The sequence below is a fragment of the Mya arenaria genome, chromosome 9 (genome assembly GCF_026914265.1).
Source record: "Mya arenaria isolate MELC-2E11 chromosome 9, ASM2691426v1".
Taxonomy (NCBI): domain Eukaryota; kingdom Metazoa; phylum Mollusca; class Bivalvia; order Myida; family Myidae; genus Mya; species Mya arenaria.
In genome coordinates, this window is record NC_069130.1 from 40,736,825 (window position 1) to 40,762,643 (window position 25,819).

Below are 25,819 nucleotides of genomic sequence, written 5' to 3' on the forward strand. Positions count from 1 at the left end.
AAGGATAACCCGTGAAAGTTCAAGCACTTATTTCCAACGGGGTCCTTTGTTTTTTTGTTGAAGTGACAGCACTCTGAAGAGACAGTGGTGGGATACAAGGAAGTCCGGGTGCGATACTCTAGCTCTTTTTCGAAGAGACCCATTGGTTCTTTTACGTGCTCGATGTAAAGCACCGATACACGGGGTACAACTTTCCTTGGTTAAACCAGTACTGAGAACACCACTTTTCCAAGCCCAACCCTTTAAATGCCGAGCGCCAGGCAAGGGAGCTACTTGAATAACTTTTATCGTCTTTTGGTTAATGACCCTGTGCCATTCAACGGAGTTTATGTTAATGACCTTGTGCCATTCAACGGGGTTTATGTTAATGACCCTGTGGCATTCAACGGGGTTTATGTTAATGACCCTGTGCCATTCAACGGGGTTTATGTTAATGACCCTGTGCCATTCAACGGGGTTTATGTTAATGACCCTGTGCCATTCAAGGGGGTTATATGTTAATGACCCTGTGTCATTCAACGGGGTTTATGTTAATGACCCTGTGCCATTCAACGGGGTTTATGTAAATGACCCTGTGCCATTAAACGGGGTTTATGTTAATGACCCTGTGCCATTCAACGGGGTTTATGTTAATGACCCTGTGCCATTCAAGGGGGTTATATGTTAATGACCCTGTGCCACTAAACCGGGGTTTATACTAAAATGTTCGACTACAGGACTTGCTTCTGTAGTGGCATTTTTTCACTAAGGTGTTATGTTTCACTAAAATGATTTATGAATACGGCCCTTAAGCGTTAAACAGACTTTAGGAGGTCTCGGTTTATGGTGAAGAGCTTTTTCCGGATAAGATCGGTGGCGTCAATGTTGAAACATTACTTAAGTCAAGTGCAAAAGAAGGCTTAACAAATATGTTTATTAACGATATAGACAAGGGTGATTTCCCTTTGAAGTAAGACACAAACTCAATTGCACATGAAATGCCATCAAAAACAACAACAACGCTAAAAGTGAAAACAAAACATCATCAACATGGCCATAAGAATACGTTATTTTGCACATTATAATTTCTCCTTAACAGTCTTGAAATTTTGATCCTTTCTTCACTTGAAAAATACTGAACAAAAAGTATATTTAATTATGGCAGATTCATATTGACAAAATACATCCAAAGCAAAAGAAGAAAAATCCTGGTTTGATTGAAACTATTAATGGTTAAATAACTGTACTAAGTATATTTCCTATCTTAATTTTAAGACTAAAGATGCTCTCTTACTCCCAAATAAGATTTACCACAATTAATACAATTGTTATAATATATCAAAAAGTCTGAATAAATGTCGAAAACAGTGGTTTTGATGAAGAATACCAAGTTTAATTTAAAAGAAAGGAGCAGAAAACGAGGTATTTCTACTTAATGGAACGATAAAGATCCCAGTAAATCTTTTAGCACTCACCAATCATTTAATATGTTTGTGTTTACAGTTATTAAATATATGGTTACAATCTTGTCATCAGTGATTTATAGTTTCCATAAATGCAATATTTAGTAAGTAGTAGTTAAAGGTTTATTACCCAAAATTTATGTTTGTTATACATGTGTATGTATTGATTTTCATTAAGAGTGTCACTTTAAGAACTAACTTAAACTTCTATATAATTTCAAAACAAATGAAAGTACAGATTAATTAAATTTATAAACATATATAATCATCTTTTAATCATTATAATAAGTAAAATAATTTGGACAAAATAGTCTAGTGGTCACAACGTGGTAAAAGTGGTTGCACAGCATTGTGCCAATCAGTGACTCAACAGGAGGATATAACTTTCTTCACAACCATGGTAAAATGCATAAAGTTTAAACTAAAATCAAAGCAAATCAAAAAAAGAACTTTAAAGGCATGAACTCTTTTTTGACCTGTGTATTTGTTTATATTTACGAATGAATAATTGGATGCATTAGGTAGGAACACTTCTAATTTACCTTATAACTGGTATCAAAACAAATCAACAAAAATTAGAACCTTGTTCAAAAGTATGTTCAAGTAACCAACAGATAATAAACATAAATAGTTAAAAGTAAACAACTTTCACCCCAATGTTTGCACATATCCCAAAATAAGAAATGGTGTTTATATGTTTTATAACACCATATTGATGGCCTCGCTTCCAAATGTCGAAGCTACAAAATCCCATGTTTTTAGTAGCAACGTTTTTAGCATTTAATCTTGGTAATTTGATCACACATTTTTTTACAAAATGCCGAAGTTACAATTTTTGTAGTTACAATTTCTGAACATTCTGCATTTTTGCTTCTCTGTGAAATGTCCAATCGTTGCTTGACATTTTGATCACATGATACAACACCATTTTCTCATTGGACTATTTACTCGGCATTTTGCAGTCAGATGCCACTCATCCTTATGATTTTAATGATGTAAAAATTTTGAAACAGAAAAAAATGCAGCTTCAGCATTTTGAAGTGAGGCCATCGATATGCAGTTATCTGTCACTGTAATGTAGTGGTTATAAGCCTCGCCTGCTGATTTAAAGGTTCGTGGTTTGATCTCTGATTTATGCGTAAAACTTTTTCTCTTTTTTTGTAATATTTTTGTGAGTATTTTTTTTATGAAATTAACTTCATAGTACATGGACCACAAAGATATCATATGTTTATCAAAATGTTCAATTAACATATACATTAAATATCTGATTACATTAAAATTGCAGCTTGTGACTTATATAAAATATGACAAAAAAAAAAACATTCATCCAAAAATCAATATATATATAGTATTAAACACTATCATCATCAAAATCTTCTAATTCTGTGAGGACAACATTTTATTTCTTCAAAGTTGCAGTTATTTTTACAAAACTTTACATTGCATTTTATAAATATGTACAAACAGTATGGTGTTGAAACATGAGTATACAGACATGTTAATGTGTTCTTTATTTTGTTGGCCCTTCGGTAACATTAAACCACCTGATAACTAAATAGTTAAAGTATAAAAATTATGATAGTTTGCTTACAACATGTATATCTCTCTATGTATATCTCTCTCTGTTTTAATGTTATCATAAGATGAAATAATATCAAATGTATTAGAATATACAGTCCTACAATGAAATTATTTATGCACAGCCATCCAAGAACTAAAACTATTTGATTTGTTAAGGCAGAGCAAGTATTTTCTAAGCAGTAAATAAAGTAACGCTTGCATGTTAAATAATAGGAAAGCTATATCATATGTTGTGTATAGAACTATACCGATGGGCTTGATAGGAATTTCCTATTCGCCTCTCTCCTAGAGAACCTGCGTTCAATTCCCAGCCTAGGCGAGTGTGAGTTAGGTTAGTGGTCACCAAGTTTGACGAGTGGGTTTCTTTTCCGGGTTTTCCCGTTTCCCCTTCTACACAAGACCACACTCTCTGGTATTATTGTGCCAATGAGAGTTGCAAAAACTTGTTTCACAAATGTTGTGAAAATTATTAAGTTTTAACTAATGCTCCCTTTATGAATTCATAAAGTTACAAAATTAACTACTTACAATGGTACCAGGGCGGATGGCATAAAATGGGTTCTCCCCCCCCCCCCCCCCCACTCCCCCCAAAAAATGTAAGCAATTTGCAGTATGAGATGTTGCATATTGAATGTATAAAATTACTTTTTATCTTATTTCTCTGATATAGAAGAAGTAAATTTGAACGATGTGAGGGGCGTATTGGTTCTATCCTGTCAATCTAAGGTAACTGCTTGTTATTGTTTATTCAGTACATGTACATTAGAAGATGCGATAAACTTCTTTTTCACTATTTTAAAGCTCATTTATTTATATACCATATGCACTTTTGATACTGTCCTTATAACCAAGTCTTGAGTACTGCTACTAAAAAAGACTAGTTCAGTCGCTGGTTGGAAATAACAAATATAAACATTTGTTTCTTTTAAGAAACATGATTGTACTTATAATATTTAATTAATACTGGTCAAAAGCATATTTTTGATTCATTGTCTCATGTTGTGTTTATGCAGTCTCAAATGACAACAACTTTAGAAACGTACCTAAGATACTATGTTGTTTTTTAAAAAGTACAATATACCAATAAGATAATCTTATTGGTATATTGTACTTTTTAAAAAAAAACATAGTTGATATGTTTCCATAGCAACCTTTTAAAATTGAAATGAAATGACTGAAAGATACATAATTGTGGAATGTTTATTTATCAATCATGCTCCCATACAGTAATATTGTAATATCAATTTCATACTGGACTATTGTTTTGTGATCCTTTAAACAGGGTATCAGGTCTGTGCCATTAGTAATTGTTAACTGTTCTTCTTTCTATAGCTAAGTATCACTAAAATAACGTAATGTGAATTTTTATTTGCTGAAAATTATTTATTATGACATTAAATTAAATATTCATAAAATAATGGTAATGTAGTCAATAAAAAACCTGAACATTGGTCAAATTCTTTAACATTGGTATGAATATCAAATAAAGAAGATTGGTTGCCATGGGAACATGCAGAATAACTTTCTCACAAAAGTTTTTGTTGCTTCATAGTATTTCATTCTTGATCTGAACACTAAAGCTAGAAAAAAGCAAATGAATGACCATTGACATATTTGCTTGTTTCTCTCCAATAAACAGCTGTATTTCAATTATATTGTAGCACACGTCATATAACAAATGTTGTCCAAAATAAACAATAACATAAGTTTTCATTTATTTGCGTTCAATATCAATGTGAATCTTCATTTTACCCAAAAATTCTTCAATTGATGGATTTTATCGATGGTCACAAAAGTGTTTTTTATGAAAAACAATAACATATGCAAAATAAAAGTATAATTTTTAGACAAGAATGTGTCTCCATGGTTACCGTGGAATCAATTTCAATTACTGATAGCTTAATTTAAATTTTTAACATTTCAATATCACTGTCTGAAAGTTTGAATCCTGTAGAACAAGTAGTATTTAAATTGTATTCTTTTAAATTCAATGGGTGATATATATTTAACATTCACTCAAAACAACTCAGCAGTGAGCACTGAACTACACATAAAACATTGCAGCATGGTAAGGGTTAATAGTACTTTATTTTATAGGACAAAAAAGTACAAACAAGAGAATCATGGAGGAAATTCTTTGTCTGTTGTTCATTATTTTTGAAAAAGGACCTGAACCCAACCATGATTACAGCCAGAGAACTGGCCTTGCTACACTTGTGTGCATTGTCTATAGCCACATGTGTACCAAGTCATAAGAATATTCTTAACTTCTTTTATATTAGCGCTTTTTTGGATGCCAACAACGAAACAAAATCTTTGACAATACCCCTATCAATGTTTTATAACAAAACAAATGCCCTAAAAACAACAACAGCTACCAATGTTATTTACTTACACATTTCGTAATTGGTGGGCAGAAAGACATAATCACATTATGAATCATGTACATAATCAAGCATACAATAACAAATATAATTAAACAAGATATTTCATGAATAAAATTTAGTGAAATGTAAGTAGCACCTTGATTAAACAATAGCTCTGAGTATCGCCAAAACTATACAATTTTAGGCACAGCCAACAAAAGCTACAATAAATGACAGTGAAACAAAAAGACTTAAGGGGTTAGCTCACGATGGCTCATTTTTCACCCCTCAAATTCTTAAAAAAATATATAAAAAATTATGGTATATGAAACGAATTTTAAAATAAACTATAAACCTTAAAAAAATGATACCAATATGAATACTAATTTTTTCTCATTCATCAAATAATTATTATTAAGAAACATTTTAACAAATAGCCATTTTTGATGAATTTCGCATCTGTTTAGTTTTCAAGAATACAAACCTTTAACAGCGTTTCAATTTCGCCTTTGTTGAGAGTTTTACATACCATGTATGTGATTTACAAAAATTAAAATGGTAAGATCATTTTTCTATCGAATTCACACAAAAAACAACAACATTTTTTTTACCATCTAAACCTATTTTCATTAATTTCGGACAGATTTTAAAGCAAATTTCTATGAATAAAGTCAGTCCGGCAAGGTTCGGCAAGGTTCAGACCAAAACAAATGTAAAATTTATCACATAGTGTATATATTTGCTGTATATAAGGTTCATATATTATCATTACATATATTTCAACCACCAAAGACTTTTTCTTATTTTTGGAGAATTCGAGGTGCTAAGAATGAGCCATTGTACACATACCCTTTTATATTGTAATATGGCAAATGTATAGTATCTTCTGCAGTCAAAGAAGGCATTTTGAAATGATATGAACAATATTTTGTAGATTGTTAGTAGCAAGAGATTGGATCAAATCATTATAAATCCACACACATATTTATACAGCAAATTACCAAATTTATGACAATTCAGTATTATACATGATTTAGCACAATATTGAGCACAATATAAATCAATTTATAAATCAGTAGATAGTTAATACATATATGCATTAAAGCATTAATATACATTTCAATACTAGTATTTCCCTACATTCCATTTCACAACATTCATATTAGAAGACTCTTTTGCAATAGCAGTTCATTGCATTCAATACTTAAAACATTGTATTTTTTTCCACAGAAATATCCAAACAACCTGCTTATTTACACTCCCTCTAATTTGTAATATTTAAGAATCTCTTAATTTTCACTTTCTTTAATTTGCAATATTTAATAATTTGTTTATTTTGCCATTCTAATTTGCAATATTAATATTATTTATGTTATTTTTACTTTCTAGATGATAATTTACAATCTGTTTCTCTTTAAGGATCTTATCCTACTGAAAGTTAATTTGCCAAATAGACTGCATTTTGGAACTCATTCATTCCCGATTTCCGGACAAAATTCAGAAGGCATCATGCATTACGACTTCTTTAAAAATGATTAATGTAAGTTAACTTAAGGGATAATAATAATTAGATTTATTTAAATTGCCAAAATATCAATATCAATTTCGAAATACCACCCGTAAAATTCAAATTATCATTACATTTTTAAGATCATTTACAAGGTTTAAATCATGCATATATAAAGCATGGTCGGCAACCACAGTACTTTCTTCCGTTTCATTTCATACATACCGTGGGACAATTGACGGACAAAATCTTGTTTTAATGAAGATGCATGAGGCAGGAGAGACAACTCTTCTTCCAATGAATTTGCATATTACACTCAAATATTGTTCAATAACTTTACAGTGTCAGTAGCCTCTGTGGCAGTGTGGTCTTGACTATTGCCAAATATTATTGTACTGAGAAAGCGGACCCGGTTCAACTCTGGCATTTGCCAGAATATTTTTCAACCATAAAGCATGTGGTACTTTGTGGAACTAATGAAACTGCCTCATTAATTATTCATATTCCTCTCGCCAAATTGCCCACGGTACACAACGAAGCATAGCTTAGTGTGTATCGGGGGTATTCGACGATGATATAAAGTAAAACAGTGGAATCTAATTCTAGATCGTTGGTTTGTTTTTATTGAGCATGACCATGATTAAATCCTCATAAAAAAATTTCAAAGATTGATTTCCAAGTCACGGCTATTCAAGAAGAATGAGTTCCACTACTGTTCATTTTCACTTGGTGGATCTGAATCTGTAAAGAAACAATCTTCTTCATCAGCCTCCTTCTCTGCTTTTGCTTTCCCACGACTTGCCTTTTCACCTTTACTAAACTCCACATTGCTCCCTTCGTCATCGCTGTTCTTGTAGCTTACAGTCAATGGATTAGGTTTTTCAGGGCAGAAGTTTCTATCATACGACTCTTTTACTACTTTCATTTTCTTCTGAACTTTTTTATTTAGTTTTGATAATTTGCCTTTGGTTTTTGGCGAATTTGAACCACCTTCAACTTGAGTTTTGTTAACAGCCCTGCCCTTTACCTTATCCTTTTCCGTTTTGTCATTAACAGAGTTTCCTGAACCTGTAGCAGATTCCTGGGTAGGTATTACACTATTCTCATGTGATATTTCTGTATGTGAATCAATCTCTTTATCAGTATCTTTTTTTAGGGGCACACTGATTTTGGCTGATACAAGTCCAGCCAGCTTTTCACCTTCTGCTTCATGTCTTGTCTCTGTACTTCTACAACCACCGTCTTGCTTTTCATTTTTCAGAGGTACTTTCTCAGTTTCACTATTTTTTTCCTTCTCTTTGTCATTTATATGATCTACAAGTGAATCAATATTTTCATCAGTGTCCTTTAAATCATTTTCATTTTTACCACTCTGTCCTCTTTCTTCACTGCTATTAGCAATATCTGCTTCATGACTTGTTTCCGCCTTTGTATCACCATTTGTAGTCTCTTCTTTATTCAGATCACCATCAGTCTTTTCAGGAAGTGATTCTCCTTTTGGGAGGTCAGAAAGTCTTTCTTGAGACTCTCCTTTTAGGAGATTGGAAACTCCTTCTGAAGACTTTCCCTTTTGAAGGTCAGAAGAAGTAGATTTACTTGATTTCAAGCTTGATTTACTTGAAGAACTAGAAAAGCAAGGAGGTTGAAGCTCATCTTTGGTCCTAACACCAACTGCTTTCATGATAGTGTCAAGATTTTTGATGTAATCGCTGTGCCCATCAATCTGAAAGAAAGGAGTTATGTACAGTAAAACTGCAGTCATTCGAACAAGCGGTCGTTCGAGAACCTGCGTCCCCGAGAGGTCGGAGCTTGGTCTCAAACTTTTTTCCTTCTATTTTCATATAAAATATACCTACGCTGCATCGAAACCTAATTATGTCGAGGAGTCGAGCAATATTCTCAGTCCCAAGTACACAAATCATGCACAAAACCTTATGGCTCCCTCGAGGTCATAATTTCACACTTTTTCCCGAACGCATCTTCCAAAATAAACAAACAATTGCTAGGTATTAAAATTTTCACAAGTTGTAAAAATTGCAATGATAGTTGAAAGGCAATTGATAAGGTGTGAAAAACCGTTTTACACTGTTAACGCATGACCGATATTAGTTGATATGGGCATTTTAGAAGATAATTATGAGCAGTTAATGACGAAAAGTTAATTGTGAGAAATGTAAATGAGTAATAAAAATATGAATAAACACTACCATATTGATCCAACATTGGAATCTCTGAAAATAATTCCTTTTTGTCACTTTACTTTGCAATATGGCCATTTAAAAAAAAAAATCGATATATTGATATTTCTTTTACATTTTATATTTAGTATACATATAGTAAACGACAGCCTTTGAACATATGAGTGATTTCCACGCAACACATAATCGGTGTCTAAGTAAACAGATTACTTCATACTTGAAATACACTGAAATATATTTCATAACAGACTGGAGAAATGAAAATCGGGTCGTTCGAAACATCGGTTCCCCTGAGGTTTAGGCTCGGTCCCCGGCGACCTCGAGCGATCGCAGTTTTACTGTAGTACTTAAATTTGTTATAAAAACAACAGTCTGATAACAACAAAACTCGTTTTCTTCCTGTTTTAGACAATCTGATTGGTATTATTCAATGATGAAGTGGTGTCTTATCCCATGACCTTAAATTTACACCAACAACACTTTGGTAGAAGGGGCACGATATAGTCTTACACTTGACCAATGCACAAAACAAACACATTAATTGTAATGCATTACAGGTATTTTGGCTTTTTTTAAACTGGGGAAGTTGTGGCCATGTTGCTATTAATTGAAAACCCTGTTAATAAAGGCTAATATATTTTTATCTGTACACAGATCATGTGCTTTTTTTTTTTTTGATCATTAAGGTCAAATGGGTTAAACAAAATAATGCATTAAAGTCAATGTGTTTCTTTTGTGCATCCATCAAGTATAAAACTACGCTATGCCCCTTTAAAACAGTTATTTCTTTACTTTAATCTTATATAAATATCGTATTACCATCAGCAAACAAGTTATTACTAGTAATCACTCTTGTTTGCATGTTTACACAAGGGTGTGGTCTTATGCTGTGACAGAAACATGAGAACCCTGATGAAACCTACTTAACATGCTTGGTGACCATCAACCAAACTAACATAGGCCATTGTCAGGATTTGAACCATGGAAACCTTTGTGAGAAGCTTGCGATTTGAACTGTTGTTTAAAGGAGGGCTTCTTAAATCTGACAATTTGCCAGTTCTGATGGATTTTGACCAGGCTGACAATAATTCGGTTTCAGAAATTGGCTTACATATCAGTTAGATTTTTTTCCATTTTTTTTTATAATTTCGGACCATTTTTTTCATCCATACCAGACTGTAAAACTGTAGTTGTATACAAATTAAGACTAAGATCTATGATTAATGATTTAACGTCCATAAACTTACCACATTACTGAGATCAATGTTGTGCATTCGTCTGTTCTCCCACTTCACAGGAGCCAGGCCGGCAACATTGAATGTTACAGAAGCTGTCCTGTACAGAAACTTCAATAACCAGTCACCCCTAAAACAGAAAAAAATCATTTGATACCTTATTTTACTTATATTTTTCTGAATGGTTGGTTACATTGACTTTCAGAGAACACAACCTTTTCTGAAACATCAACAACCAGTCTGCCTGAAAAAGTAAAAATATTTTAAATCAATCTTCTAAACAGTGATCTCTTACACCATGGAGGAAAATAGTTGGATTTCAACTGTTGTTTTTTTTATATAAATATTTATAATACATATATTTATTCAATATATTTATATTAAAATTCTTTTAAAAAAACATCAAAAAGAAAAAAAAAATGAAATGAAATAAAAATTTAACGTGATTTTGGTCATAATCATCCATCATGTGATACTGTACAGCAAATAGAAGTTACCGCTCAATGGAGTTTTATTCTTGATATCTTGCTTTGTTTTTTTCATTTCCTGGACTGGTTCAAATACTCGAGTGAACTAGAAAATGTCTTTATGAGATACTTTAACAACCAGTCTGCTATAAGTTAAATTAATGCAATCATTGAATATTTTTCCTTGGCTGGTTAACCAAATTCAACGTCAAAGAATCAGCAATTTACAGAAATGTCAACAACTAGCCTACCTTAAAAAGAAATTTGATAATGACACACATAATAAATTCATTCAAAAGCCATACAAGGCAAAGACAAACAATACCTTGATTTTCTTTCTCATGAAAAACAGGAATGCCTTTTATTGTTTTTAAATTAGTCGTAAGATATAATTGTGTCTTTATGGTTACATCTTGTCAAAACAGGAAGGGTAGGTAGACTCTTTTTTATTCTAATCATTAGGCTTTATCTAGAATTGAAATTGTCATTATTTGGTTATGCAGTTAAAATAATCAGAACAGTAGGGTCGGTACCTGTTTCTTAGATTGGGTCGGGAAACCTGACCCAGAATTATTTTTTTTTGGCCTTATAAGTCTAAACAGCTGCTGCAATTAATGTCAAACAAAACCATCTCCCTACCTGGCATATCCATTCACAATCTTCCCGGCAACGACCTTGGATATAGGTTTCCAGTATTTGGCGTCACCTGACACCGGAGCTCCGAGCAGAATAACATCTTCAATCAAGCCTTCACTGCCTGAAATAACAGTGTATGATTTTTTTCTGTGAGTATTTTACTTAATTTCCCAGCAACTTCCCATGCTAGTTTTTTTGAAGAAGTCATATTCAGGTGTTCCCAGTAAAATCACATCATGATTCAAACATTCAATATCTTTGCATGCAGTGTGCATTTCCCCTTTTAAGTAAAGCTTTACATAAAGTAGGGCTGCCACGATACGCCAAGACCGTATCGCGGTAAATCGCAAAAAAGAGCAGCGTATCGCGATACGTACCGCGATATTTTTGTGTATTAATAATATTGTTTCGAATTGGAACATTTTTATTCAAAACAGCAAACTGCTTAAACAATTCATAGATATGATGATATCATATGTTGACTAGAACATATCTAACTAAAAACAAATGAACCAAACACAACAATAAAACCATCACGGAGTTCAAAACTTCTATATCATTTCAGTCTTTAACTTTGGACTAGAAATATGTAAACAATTAACACTAAGACCACATATAGTAATTAGACTTCGTTACTTAGTCACATTTCTGACAGCTTTTCTTACAAAAGAGTAACATGTCTACAAGATCTGAAGCTATGCAAGATCTCTGGGCAGTAACTATATCTCCCACTGTGCTAAAATTTAATCACAAACGCACTGATCTCCCTTGATAAAAGTCCAAAACCCGGCCTACTGTACAGTTTTTGCAAAAAAGAGGAATGCCATATCAAACAGAAAATGTTATGTTTTATTTTGTAAACTGAATATTTTTTCACAGTACTGCGGTTTTAATAGTGAAACAGTGTCATTTTTTTATGTGCTCAAACACAGCGTGCACGATAGATCTATAACGTATTAAAATATGTGGTAAATTCACTGTGAAAGAAATGAAACATCTGTTATTATCTATATTCGGCTTATTGTTTATCATTACATTGCTATAATGAAACAAAATTATTAACTGCAACATTTAATAACTATACTATAAACTGTAAGAAAAAACCAAATCGATAGGTAACAAATTGATCGGTACGGTGAACGGCTATCCGGAGACCCGGGTTTTAGGGATATTGCAAGCGCTTACATGACTGGAACACTATTTAACAGTAATCGATTATTGAATCTGCACACGTCAATTTTTTCATTATCCAAATTATTAAAAGACCGATAAGTTTTGAAAATTGTATTTTAATGGAAAAAAATGGTACGCTAATGTTGTACCGCGATACAATTTTTTTTTGCTTCATACCGCGATATACCGGAACAGGTATATCGTGGCAGCCCTAACAAAGTTTCATTGAATTCAAGCTGGTAGTTGCTGAGAAATAGCCTGGACTGAAATTGATCTTGGCCTCTATTCATGATAAAACATCTAAAATCATTTCCTTACTTACATGTAAGTCGTTTTCCTTAAATCAAATATATCACTAGTCAAATGATATCATAAATTTTTAATTTCTGAACTACTTTATTTCTGTTAATTTCATGTAATATACATACTCATTTGTTTAAAAAAAAAATTGTGTTTAAAAAAAAAATTGTTATTTTACTTATTTTACATTTAAGGAAATTGAATCAATTTTAGAAATGACTACAGATGTTTTATGAACACAGGCCCATATTTTATAGAAACTTAAGGGCAACAACTCTGAAAAATAATGTAACCAGAACATTCTTATACCTTACCTTTTCAAGCCGTTGTTAATAGTCACGCCCCAATTTCTCGAAGGGTCTTAAGCTTAACAGGCTTAAGTCGCTTATTTCAATTAGCCAAATTACATACTGAAAATGGATTTTGATAAATGAAAAATGGTTTATTCTGATAATCATACAGATTATTCCTACATAATTTCTAAAATTTCTTGAAGAAGTAAATATAACACATTTTATAGAACAACAAAAATAGTGAGATTAGCTTAATCCTGTTATAAGGGACTTAAGAAGTTTCGAGAAATTGGGGCCAGGGCATTATGTCAGACCAAAATTTGTATCTTATTCAACTTGGACAAATTTTTACATGTTTTTCCACCTAGAACTTTACAATGATTTTTCATTTATGGCCCCTATGAAAGTTTTTACATGTACTAACGTTTATATAAACAGTCAAACCACGTTCGCTCGAAATTGCTTGGCTTAATTTCCTCGTTGGCTCCAACTGGATGTTAAGGACTGATTTTTTTTCTACTGAATGTAAGCATTCCTGATATGGCCTAAAAAAAAAATACATTTGGTTCGGGTTACCTGACCCTATCTACGGAATAGGCGCCGACCCTACCCGTTTTTATAGTCAGTTTGAATTTTTTTTTGAAAAACTTTTTTAATTATGTAGTTTAAAACCTTAAATGGTTATACAGGAGACAACTTTAACAACATTCTCCAATGATGAAAATGACATTCTTATATAAAGTCTAATAAAAAAATAAAAAGCCTACCTACCCTACCTATATTTGAAAAGGATGTAACCCTTACCAAACATTTTTTTTTTAGGCCTATGCTTCAATTCCTGAAGCTCTAGGTACTTTTGCCAATAACTGCGAGCTCAAGCCAACGGGGAACAACTGTACAGAGAAAAACATGAGCTTAAAATATCTCATTCTAAGTTAAGTCGTATGAGTCGTTAAGTATTCAAACCTCACCTTTCCTCTTGGACATCTCCTCGAGACAGGAGAAAATAACTCTAGCCCCGAGACTGAAGCCAATTAGAGTGACTGGCCGGTTCCCCTGTTCACGTCCAAGCAAAACTTCCGCAAGTTGTTTGCCGGTTTCTGTTGCACGCTGGGTACAAACATGCCAGGGATTGTCAATCACTCCCGCTGCCGATATTAAGGCTGATGGCCAGGCGATGGCTGCTATTATGCCTACAATAAATAGTTACACAATGTATATACATATAGTAATGATATTTTCTATGCTAAAGATTGTCAATTGACCAGTTATCAAAGCAATTACTTAACTTGTCAAAATTGGAGGTTTTCCGTGCGTTAATATAAGTGTTATTAAGACAGAGTCCTTCATGTGGATATCTTTAATGGTTATAAAGTTATGGTCAAGTTTGCATGACTTTTTTCAAAACCATTGAGAGGCAATACAACTGTTATTACATAATTATTAAGGCAGGTCACAAGTCAATAAATGGTAATGCGATATTTTACCCGAGAGAACTGTATACTTGAGAGCCTCTGTGGTAGCGACTGACATGCCTGTTTGTACGAGGTAGTCAATAGCACGTCCCATCTCCCTAATATACTTGCTTTCCCAACACAGGCTGTATTGCTCTCTGGACTCGGCCAGGCAACTCCACGGAATACGGAAATCTGGAATAAAGCTTCCTTAGATAGATATATATGTAATTATATTTTAAGTAGTTTTAAGCAAGCTACAAATGCACATTTCTATTTATCATGTATTTTTGCTTTCAAACCAAAGACTGTACACTTCTCATTATTCTAACAAGCAACTACCTGTAGTTGATAAATCTGGATTGAAATTGATTGAAGATTGGTGAAAGATAGATAAACCAATCTAGTAACTTTTCTTTTTTAATAATATGAAATGCAGCTTTCCTCTCTGATAACATTTTATGGCACTTTTTTTGTAGGGCACCTTCTTATGCCATTTATGTAACCCGCCACCACAGTGTACAACAGTAGGTCGCACACAACAAATTTTGGAAGCAAGAATTTTTATATTTATAATTAACACCAAAGCTTGTGGACATTCTTGCGTGCATAATATACTATACTATAAGGATATACCGTAAATGACTGGGTATTAGACGCACTTTTTTCCCTCAGTTTTTGATGCAAAAAAATATTTGCTTAACATAACTTTTCATTCTCGACAGTAGGTTTTAAAGATAACCATCGCCATTTTCACGAAAAAAAAATTTTTTTGTCACTGTCAACAAACATGGTGGCTGAAAATGCCGGACGATTTTGACATTTTTTCTATGCGTCTTTTAACCAAAAACATAGATTAAAAGTTTTTTTCTCGGATTTTTCACATATTTTTTTCCCTGCGTCTAATACCCCCTATCGTCTTATACCCAGTCATTTACGGTAATATGATACATGTACTCGTTTTCATTCAAACGGTTAGAAGCAAAATTTACCCTGGACTTTCTCGCTCAGCCATCCTGTAACTGCTATGGTGATATGCAGCTGCTTGACAGTACGCTGAGAGTCAAACTTGCTCCCAATTAGGGTCAGGGGTTGAAACGAGAATTCCTCAATTGCGCCTACTCTTCGTTTCATTTTATACCCTGAAAACAGGCAAATACTTTTTGATAGTTAAAAGTTGAATTAAATAAAAATTTATTAAGCATATATGTGATAATTTCTTGGGTCGATTCTGGGACACTCGTCGTAATATCAACGCACACTAGGGGTGTCCGGGCATGCCATCCCCCCCCCCCCCCCCCCGGAATTTCTGTGAACGTCTGTGGTGCATTCTAGCGCATATCTGGGGCTATTTTAGTCGTTTTTAACGTCGGGAAAATGTACCTATTTTGACTGCCAAGACTATTTTTGACTTCACATGGTTTGTTTTTTTCTGCATTTTCTTGAAAAAATAAAACCACCAGATATTTTCCCAGGCTTTAAATGAAGTGCTAACCAGGATGATATGCAGCCTACTTTCGGTTTCATCAAAACAGGAAATAAACAACTATACAGGCACCTGTTTTCCCGCGCTTTTGAGAACATGCGTTACAAAATATTTATTTTTTCATCACATTTAAAACGTTTGCAATTTATGACACACAATATTTTCCAGACGATCAAGAAGATTTTCCAGTCGATGAGCTTTTTTCCGTTTGGAGATGCATATAATTTTGATAGAGACGTGTCAACAATCGGCTGTATAAAGCGATCACGTGACTTACCATGGTCACGTGATTAAAGCACTCTATATAACCACCTGTAAACTCCATATCGTCAGTTTTATTTTGGCATAAAAATACACAATGATAGTTCGGAAAAAAGTTCAAAACACTAAAATTCCTTACGGACGCATAAGTTGTTTAAAGTATAATGACGTATCGACTTTGAAATTTAGAATGGAATATGGGATGTTTTTCGGGTTTTAATCTATTTTTTTCATTTTGTCACTTTCTTTGAACTTACCTTCATGCTCATTCGTCGGTGAAATGTTTGAAAAATATTAATTCATCAATTAAAAGCTATCATTCATAAGACCAAACAAATCCATATGAAAACAATGAATTGGTATACAAGAACCCTCCCCAACTCATTAAGGTTAGTATGTCTAAAATTCAAGAAAGTAATAAATATTTATTGTGTAGCATGATGCAATAAATTAACTTATTTTCAGGCAAAATTAATACAAGTATTATTTTACCTTTAACAAATAATTTTATATCTAAAAATTTACATAAAAAAGCACACTCTTTAAAATATTTCTTTACAAAATCCAAACACAAATTTAATTAGATACATGTAGTCCTTCTTTACCACTAATAAACACAAGCAAGATTTTTTAAGAGACCTTATTTTTCACTTTCAAACCCAAACCATCAAACACCAACCTGTGAGACCGGCTCCTGCCACTCCAAACAGGGACCCTATGATAGCGACCCCAGCTACTGACCCTAGGGCGGCCGCCCCTGCCCCACCAATGATGGCACCAGCCCCTGCAGCCACAAAGGGTGCCGCTAGACCACCTGTCAGGCCTGGAAAATGCAAAATACAATTACGGGTCATTATGTCAAAAGTTAGTTTAAACATATTTATTTTACAACGATTGTGAAACAAGTTATTACAACATTATATTAATCACTCTCGTTGGCACGATTTTACGCGAGAGTGTGGTCTTGTGTTGTGGCGGAAACCGGAGAACCTGGAGAAAACCCACTTGTCCGGCTTGGTGACCAAAAACCAAACCCACATGCGCCCAGGCCGGGAATTGAACCCGGGTCGCCTAGGTGAGAAACGAGTGCGCTAACCGGACAACCTATGTCAAAAGTTATTTTCAGTTAATCCATGATAAAGGTGAAGATAGAATACAACTATCTCGGGTCATATTCATAAAGCATCTAAAAGTTTAATGTTCTTCTCTTATTCCTTGTCTAGAATTTGTACTGCTGAAAATATATTGATAGTACTAAATGAAGGTACAACTGTAGTTTTCAGTCACTTCACGTCAACTATTTACTCTTTTTACTTTTGGAAAAACAATATGTTTCTACTATTTTATTTTTTTTATATTTGAGATGCTTTGTGAATGACAACCCCTAATCAACAAGGGCTTACTGGGCAATGACACTCATTTACTCTATTGTTTTATTGGATATTGAAATTATTACAAGGAAAATTGAAAAATTCACAATGACATTTCTAAAACTGTGGAAGATAAAGGCTTACAAGTTAGACCACAAATTGCGTATTTTGAATACTTAATTTGACTTCACACATTTAACATCATAACAAATGTACATTATTGTAATGACACACATTTTTAACATATCAGTTTTCCAAGTAGCTTATACAAAAAGTATTTCATGAATGGAATCTTTACAAAACATGAATAAAGAATAGTTTGATGATTCATTTTATGGCAGGAAGTACTAATGAAAAAAAATCAGATCGTTTGAAGAACACTTTGAATACAGTCCAAATAAGTCAGAACCAAATCTGTGGTTGCTATGGAAACATGAAATTAATGATTGTTATATTTCAACATGAAAATGATGCAACTATTACAATACTTTTCAAGAAAGGAGGTTGGAAGAGATTAAAACACATTGTATTGAAAAATTTAGTAATGGCATTTTTTTATGAATGATTATTTTATGTGTAACCACTATATCGCAAGGCACAAAAAAATATGCAATGCAGCTCAAAATTTATGATCTTTTGGAACTACGTGCATATAATGACCACCTCAAATCACTGTTCAATATTTGTCCTTATATTTTCATGCACCACTCAAACATTTGAATTTGAAAAAAAACAACATTACCTGTTAATCGACCAATGCTCAAGCAGTATTGACAGACAATAAATTCTCCTAAGTCAAATGTACCAGTAAGATTTTAAATTAACCAATCATCATGCCATATCAACAATGCCCTTCATTTTCCCCACAATTCACAGCTCTACATGACTCGACCAATGAAACAACAAGGCTCCACCTACCAATTAGAGCTCCGCCCCCGACAGTGGCTAAACCAATCAGAGCATAGCGTTTAATCTTTCTGCTTCGGCTCTTGCGAGCTTTTTCTTTTTCCTCCTCCCTACAATGAAAGTCAAATAAACGTTTGAATCAAAAGTTTTCCCATCCACTACATTGATTTAACTTCATTTCTAGTCACATTTAAAATTGAATAAAGTTTGTTTAGTTTGTTTAGTTATGTTAAGTTTTGTCTGATTCAAATAAATCTTGAAGCACTAAGTGTATTAGACCTTCTTTAGAAACAAGTTGCCAGTCACTAAGTGTTTTAAATCTTATTTGAAAATAATCGGCCAAGTTCTTCAGTATTTTTTCAAAAATAAGATGCATAAGCGCAGCTAGCAAATGCAGATGCATTCCGAAGTTAAATCTAACATAAACAAGTTTATAACAAAACTGTTTCTTGTTTAATTTTATGCATGAAACAACATTACAAATACCCAAGCAAAATAAAATATGGTCAATAAAATCTACAAATGATACAGCAACTGTCTAAATTTCTAATACATATTTTCAACATTTAAGCATCATCCAATAAACTAGCTATACAATCAGTAACATGTAATGCAAAATAACTATTGACATCAAATCACAAAACAAGTGATGATAAACCAAGATGCATATCAAGTTATGAGAGCACCACAGGGCAAATGCAAATGCTTGTTTCTGTATTTTCAGGCAAACAAGGGGCACGACTCAGTAATCAGTATATATATATATATTAAAGCAAGAGTTATCCGCCTTACTATACATGTCTCTTTCAGCAAGTGGCCAAATCTCTTTGAAATATCTTTATCTTTAATGCCTAGAAATATCTTTAATGGCTATTAAAGGTTAAATTTTTGTACATAGCAAGGTTGCTGACTTACAACACCACCAAGGATATGATCATACCTCAATTGTCTTCTTTGAAAAGCAGATGAGATAAAAATGGTAAAATACAACAAATTCACAAACAATATGGACCTTTACCTTTTCCTTTGTTCTGGACTTAAAAATTAATTTTACATGTAAACATGTTATTTATATGATAGTCAAATTAATTCAAACAACACTGCGTTTTAAACAATATCAGGGCAAATAGTCACCACTTTTTTCAACATCATCTTCAACAACAAACAACAACATCACCAACACTACCAGTATCTCAATCACAATTATCAAACATCAATATTTAAATGAACACCATTACCAAAGCTGGTAATACTCGCTCATATTATGTCATATATTCAACGGGTCCCTCCTCCCCCCCTCCCCCCCGGGACCTCCTGATAATACTCGCTCATATTATGTCATATATCAACGGGTCCCCCTCCCCCCCCCCCCCGGGAACCTCCTGATACATACTTGCTCATATTATGTCATATTCCCTCCTCCCACACCCTTCCCCCTCCCGGAACCTCCTGATACATACTTGCTCATATTATGTCATATATCAACGGGTCCCTCCTCCCACACCCTCCCCCCCCGGAACCTCCTAATACATACTCGCTCATATTATGTCATATATCAACGGGTCCCTCCTCCCACACCCTCCCCCCCGGAACCTCCTGATACATACTTGCTCATATTATGTCATATATCAACAGGTCCCTCCTCCCACACCCTCCCCCCCCCCCCCGGAACCTCCTAATATATACTCGCTCATATTATGTCATATATCAACGGGTCCCTCCTCCAACACCCTCCCCCCCGGAACCTCCTGATACATACTCGCTCATGATGTAAGTCTGATACTCCAGAGTCTCGGAGAGATCTCCCTCCAGTTCCTCCACGTCTTCCCATGATACCCTCAGCTGCCAGGCCATATGCTTGATGAGGACACGCATCCTTGCATCGTAACACCCTAGTGTAAAAAAACAACAGGATACTAATTATTGTTTCATCATCACAATACTTTTATGTAACAGAGTGAGCACAAAAAGCGATATTTCATGAGCTTTGCAGTATATACACTGAAACAAAAAAATCTTTTTTATACATGCATAAAAAGGATATAAAATTAATTGATTTAAACAATTTGGAAAATGCATGTTAATTATATGGGGATGTAATATCATGATGTCATTGAAATTGTGTCCCAGCCGTGTGCAAGCTGACATTGGATTTGTAACGTGTAAGATCTTGTACAGGATATATTTCCACTGTTTGTAACATTGTATCTCGCCGTAATAACTAAACTTGACTGGTTATGTATCTCGCCTTAATAACTAAACTTGACTGGTACAATGGATCTCATCTTAATAACTAAACTTGACTGGTACAATGGATCTCATCTTAATAACTGAACTTGACTGGTTATGCATCTCGCCTTAATAACTAAACTTGACTGGTTATGTATCTCGCCTTAATAACTAAACTTGACTGGTACAATGGATCTCATCTTAATAACTAAACTTGACTGGTACAATGGATCTCATCTTAATAACTGAACTTGACTTGTTATGTATCTCGCCTTAATAACTAAACTTGACTGGTACAATGGATCTCATCTTAATAACTAAACTTGACTGGTACAATGGATCTCATCTTAAGAACTTAACTTGACTGGTACAATGGATCTCATCTCAATAACTAAACTTGACTGGTACAATGGATCTCATCTTAATAACTGAACTTGACTTGTTATGTATCTCGCCTTAATAACTAAACTTGACTGGTACAATGGATCTCATCTTAATAACTAAACTTGACTGGTACAATGGATCTCATCTTAATAACTAAACTTGACTGGTACAATGGATCTCATCTTAATAACTAAACTTGACTGGTACAATGGATCTCATCTTAATAACTGAACTTGACTGGTTATGTATCTCGCCTTAATAACTAAACTTGACTTGTTATGTATCTCGCCTTAATAACTAAACTTGACTGGTACAATGGATCTCATCTTAATAACTAAACTTGACTGGTACAATGGATCTCATCTTAAGAACTTAACTTGACTGGTACAATGGATCTCATCTTAATAACTAAACTTGACTGGTACAATGGATCTCATCTTAAGAACTTAACTTGACTGGTACAATGGATCTCATCTTAATAACTAAACTTGACTGGTACAATGGATCTCATCTTAATAACTAAACTTGACTGGTTATGTATCTCGCCTTAATAACTAAACTTGAATGGTACAATGGATCTCATCTTAATAACTAAACTTGACTGGTTATGTATCTCGCCTTAATAACTAAGCTTGACTGGTTATGTATCTCGCCTTAATAACTAAACTTGACTTGTACAATGGATCTCTCCTGAATACTTTGCTGTTATGTATTACCTCACCTTCTTGGATAGCTAGCAAGATGAAATCTTGTATGAGTGGTTGTCGGGTCTCAGAGAGCACAGGGTCTTCAAGTAGGTTGTCAACGAAAACATCACTATCTGTTATTATTTCCCCATCCAGTAGGGAAAACATGGACTCATTTGTCTGAAGTGTCAATGAAAATAACAATGAATTTAGTTCACTTTTAGGCCATTATCCAATGTTAAATAATTAGACCTAGAAAAACACACTTTCTCATAGGTTAACCCGACCTTACTTTTGAAATAGGCACCAACTCTACTGTTTTTATAGCCCATTGGTTTGGTTTTTTGTAGTGTGTGTTTTAATATTCAGTATAAAAGGTTAAAAGATTCATACAGAACATTTCATTTACCACATTCCCCAGTAATGACAATATCTGTCTTCCATAAAGCCTTATAAAAATAAATAAATAAATAGCCAACATACCTTAGCTGTTTTTGAAAAGGATGTAACCTAATGAAATCAATATTATTTTTTATGGCCTTATGTACAAATGCCAACTATTCTCTTTACCGGTAAGTCAATAAAGGGCACTTGTTACAGCAACTCAAGAGTTATGGGCCTTGCTATGTATTTGCACATTCTCAATTCATAGTAAGTATATACCATTTCATGCGAATATCTAAAACAGTTATGAAGCTATGACCAAAATAAGGTTTTTCAAACTATCCAGGGGCATAACTTGTGATATATATATATATTTAACCAAGGCCTTGCTACAGCATGTGCATTTTTTCATTAATAGTAAATACATGTGTACATCTTGAATGGTTATTAAATTATGGCCAAGTTAAAATCTTTACATCACTTTTTCAAAATGGCAAGGGGCATAACTCAACAATTATTCAAACCATTAAAACTATATTTTGTGTGTTTTGTTTTTAGCATTTGTAGAAAGTTTCATGTTAATATTTTGAATATTTTTAAAGTTTAAATTAAGGAGTACAACTTAACAATTACCAAAGCTGCAGTTCTGGGACATTCTCTACATGTGCACATTGTATCTGGCAACACATGTACAAAGTTTCATTACAATATCTTGAATAGTTTTTGGTTTATGGCAAAGGTTAAAGATTTTGTACAATGACACCGACAACACGAAGACTATGACACTTATTTGACCTGTTTTTTCAAACTCACTAAATGAAGAGGCAGATCTTTTCAATATCACCTTTCAATTTGGTTATTAGATAAAACAATACTATAATTATAATATTGCACAATCAGCTGAGCACAATGGAGCTTATTTGAAAGTTGTAGATATCTATTATTTTTGCAAGAAATTTTTCAAATGTGTTTATTACTTTTATGTCTGACCCTATGAAACATGAATGAGTCCCTTTAAAATAAAATCAAAATAAAAGTAGCTTTCTTTGCAACCTTTTATTACCTGTTCAGGTTGACCAAGGTCTTTCAAAATCTTTTCCAACGCACTCTTTTTGAAAGCACTGAAATTAAAAATTGATACAATTATAGAAAATAAGAACAGGTACGTTTTGACCATGTGACCTTTTGCTTGTTTATAAAAAAAGTGATTTGAGAAATACATTTATAGAAATACATACCAGCAGAATGAAGTACATGTAACTGCAGGTCAAAGGGACAGGTTAAGTTAAAATACACTACTGTATACAGCTTGCATTGATAGCTTTTGCTCATTTATAGCGAGTCAAATATAATAATTATGTACATGTACTTCCAAACTTTATTTAACTGACGCCATGTAGTTCTAATCTTGAAGTTAAAAACAAATTATTTTCCATTACCATTGCCAGACTTTTTGTAACTTTTTCTAACCTGTGGCAATCTTCATCAAACAGTTGTACCAAGGACACTGCACACAGCCCGGCCACTGAGTACAGACTAACATCAGTCAATTTCTTGTGGAAACGCTCTGCAAAATAGGCAGTCATCTAAATTAGACTTTGAAACAAAACTTAACAAGCTTGAAGTGTTAAATCATTGAACATATATTCTGCTCTCATGCTCATGGTTCATTTACTCATGGCCAGGTTATAAAGAACGGTGTAGCGCACAAGAGGGCAAGGGTTATTAGAAGAGAAGAACAGGCATAATAAATCAGGTTGTGAAAAAACTCTAACATTATGAATTTGACAGAAATGTTAAAGTTTAGTGTGTAATTGAAGTAGCATTAGGTTTCAACTGCCAAATATTTATGTGCAACACCCTTCCTTAACTATTTAGCTAAATCCTAATCTTTGAACCAATTCCATTCAGAAATTATTATGATCAATTATTTATCATTTAATGATTTTATTCCTCAAAAGAGGAGTTGCAATAGTTGACAGTTTTACAAGTTAATAAAAGGTATATGTGTTTATAAACATGTTGCATGAATTTGTCCCTGGCCAACAATTTCTGAAAACATTCTTTTGGGTGACATACAATGTACACAAAAATGAAAATCACCAGGCAATTCCACTATAATAGTCTATAAGTAACCCTCACTTATCTTGCACAGTATAACTTATATCATTCTGGCAAATTACCCTGTAATTTTAAATGTGGTAGGTGATCCTGCACACATGTTGGCGTCCTTGACAGAACAACTTTTATAAGACAGACACTTCATTAATCAGTTAACTTAAAATCAACCCTTTTCAGGACCTGTTGAAATGTCCTGAGGTGTAAACAACCAGAAAAGATACTTTAGTCTAAGTTGAACGATGACAACACTTCGTTTCCACTTTAATATGTAAAATAGATTTACCTGTATTGTTTGGTAAACTTGTTTTTGAGACTTCCTCAATAGAATCGTCATTCTTTGACATTTTGGAAAGTTTTTAGTCAGACGTCAGTTTGCTTCCGCATTAAACTGCGCAGTGACGTGACGCAGACTTCCGGTAACAAGTAAATAGTCAAAACGGCTCCACTACAATTGATTTCATAAGCATGCGCAAAAGTATTATTATTATATATAATATCATATGGACATATGTGGAGATTCCGAACAGTCATCATATAAACAAATCGTGTAAGCTAAATGCGCCAATAACTTGTCTGCACTAACGTCCAAAATAAGAAGGTACGAGGTGGCGTTGCGTTTAGACTGGAACCCTACGTTACTAATTGGTAAAAATCTATTTTTGAAGAAAGGGGGATGAGGGTACTAGTCTACGTTGCGTTAATGTGACACAATCGTTTAGATATAAGTTCACACCAATTCCTATAGATGAACATGACATAATTATAGGGATGCAGTAACAGATTGTATTCAAGTGTACCTGCCTTTTCCCAAGTATCCAGCTAGATGTTTTAGAGATGATAATAGTCCAATTATACGATGAATGGTTCTCATATTGTCAATTGGGACTAGTTTTTGTAATTGAGGATTTTAATGCAAAACGAAATGTCATGCAAGAAGAGACATTTTTTTTATATAAAATGGTACTAACTTAATAGGACTCTATATGCTACCGCTCTTTGAAGAGGCCGATCATATATTTGTGTCATGTGATATAGCATGTCACACTTTGATAGTCTTTGCATTGGCCTCTGCTGAATTTGTAGATTTATGTACACATTGCGTTATATGTGCATTCATGTTTCCTATAAGTCAAGGCATCTTTGATGATGTTATGCACCAGTCAATTGTAACCACGGCCCCCCAGGTTCGGGGGTATACCGGGGATAGCCGGGGAAATGGGCCGTGTTTTTACCTTTCAGGTGGCCCCGCAGTGCCGGATGAATGCGTGGTTTTGTCTTCGCTTTAAATATAGCGCGGAATAGGCCTTACCTAAGGTCCCTGGGGTGCGGGGGTATTT

At 33.8% G+C, this 25,819-nt stretch overlaps 1 protein-coding gene across 2 annotated transcripts; it reads right to left on the reverse strand.

Annotated features, from left to right (window-relative positions):
* Positions 1–894: 894 nt before the first annotated feature.
* LOC128246746 (transmembrane and coiled-coil domain-containing protein 4-like) lies at positions 895–24,883 on the reverse strand. 2 transcript variants are annotated; one of them, XM_052965146.1, is made up of 14 exons: positions 24,766–24,883; positions 23,832–23,928; positions 23,425–23,482; positions 22,013–22,157; positions 20,438–20,570; positions 19,697–19,714; positions 18,691–18,788; positions 17,082–17,225; positions 15,648–15,797; positions 14,689–14,850; positions 14,173–14,394; positions 11,439–11,556; positions 10,345–10,462; positions 895–8,622 (listed from the first exon to the last, which is right to left on the reverse strand). In XM_052965146.1, the coding sequence occupies exons 1-14, from the start codon at positions 24,824–24,826 to the stop codon at positions 7,609–7,611; spliced, it is 2,538 nt and encodes an 845-aa protein (XP_052821106.1). In that variant the 5' UTR covers positions 24,827–24,883; the 3' UTR covers positions 895–7,608. The 2 variants fall into 2 exon arrangements, with proteins under 2 accessions (XP_052821106.1, XP_052821109.1); XM_052965149.1 differs by lacking the exon at positions 19,697–19,714.
* Positions 24,884–25,819: the final 936 nt, after the last annotated feature.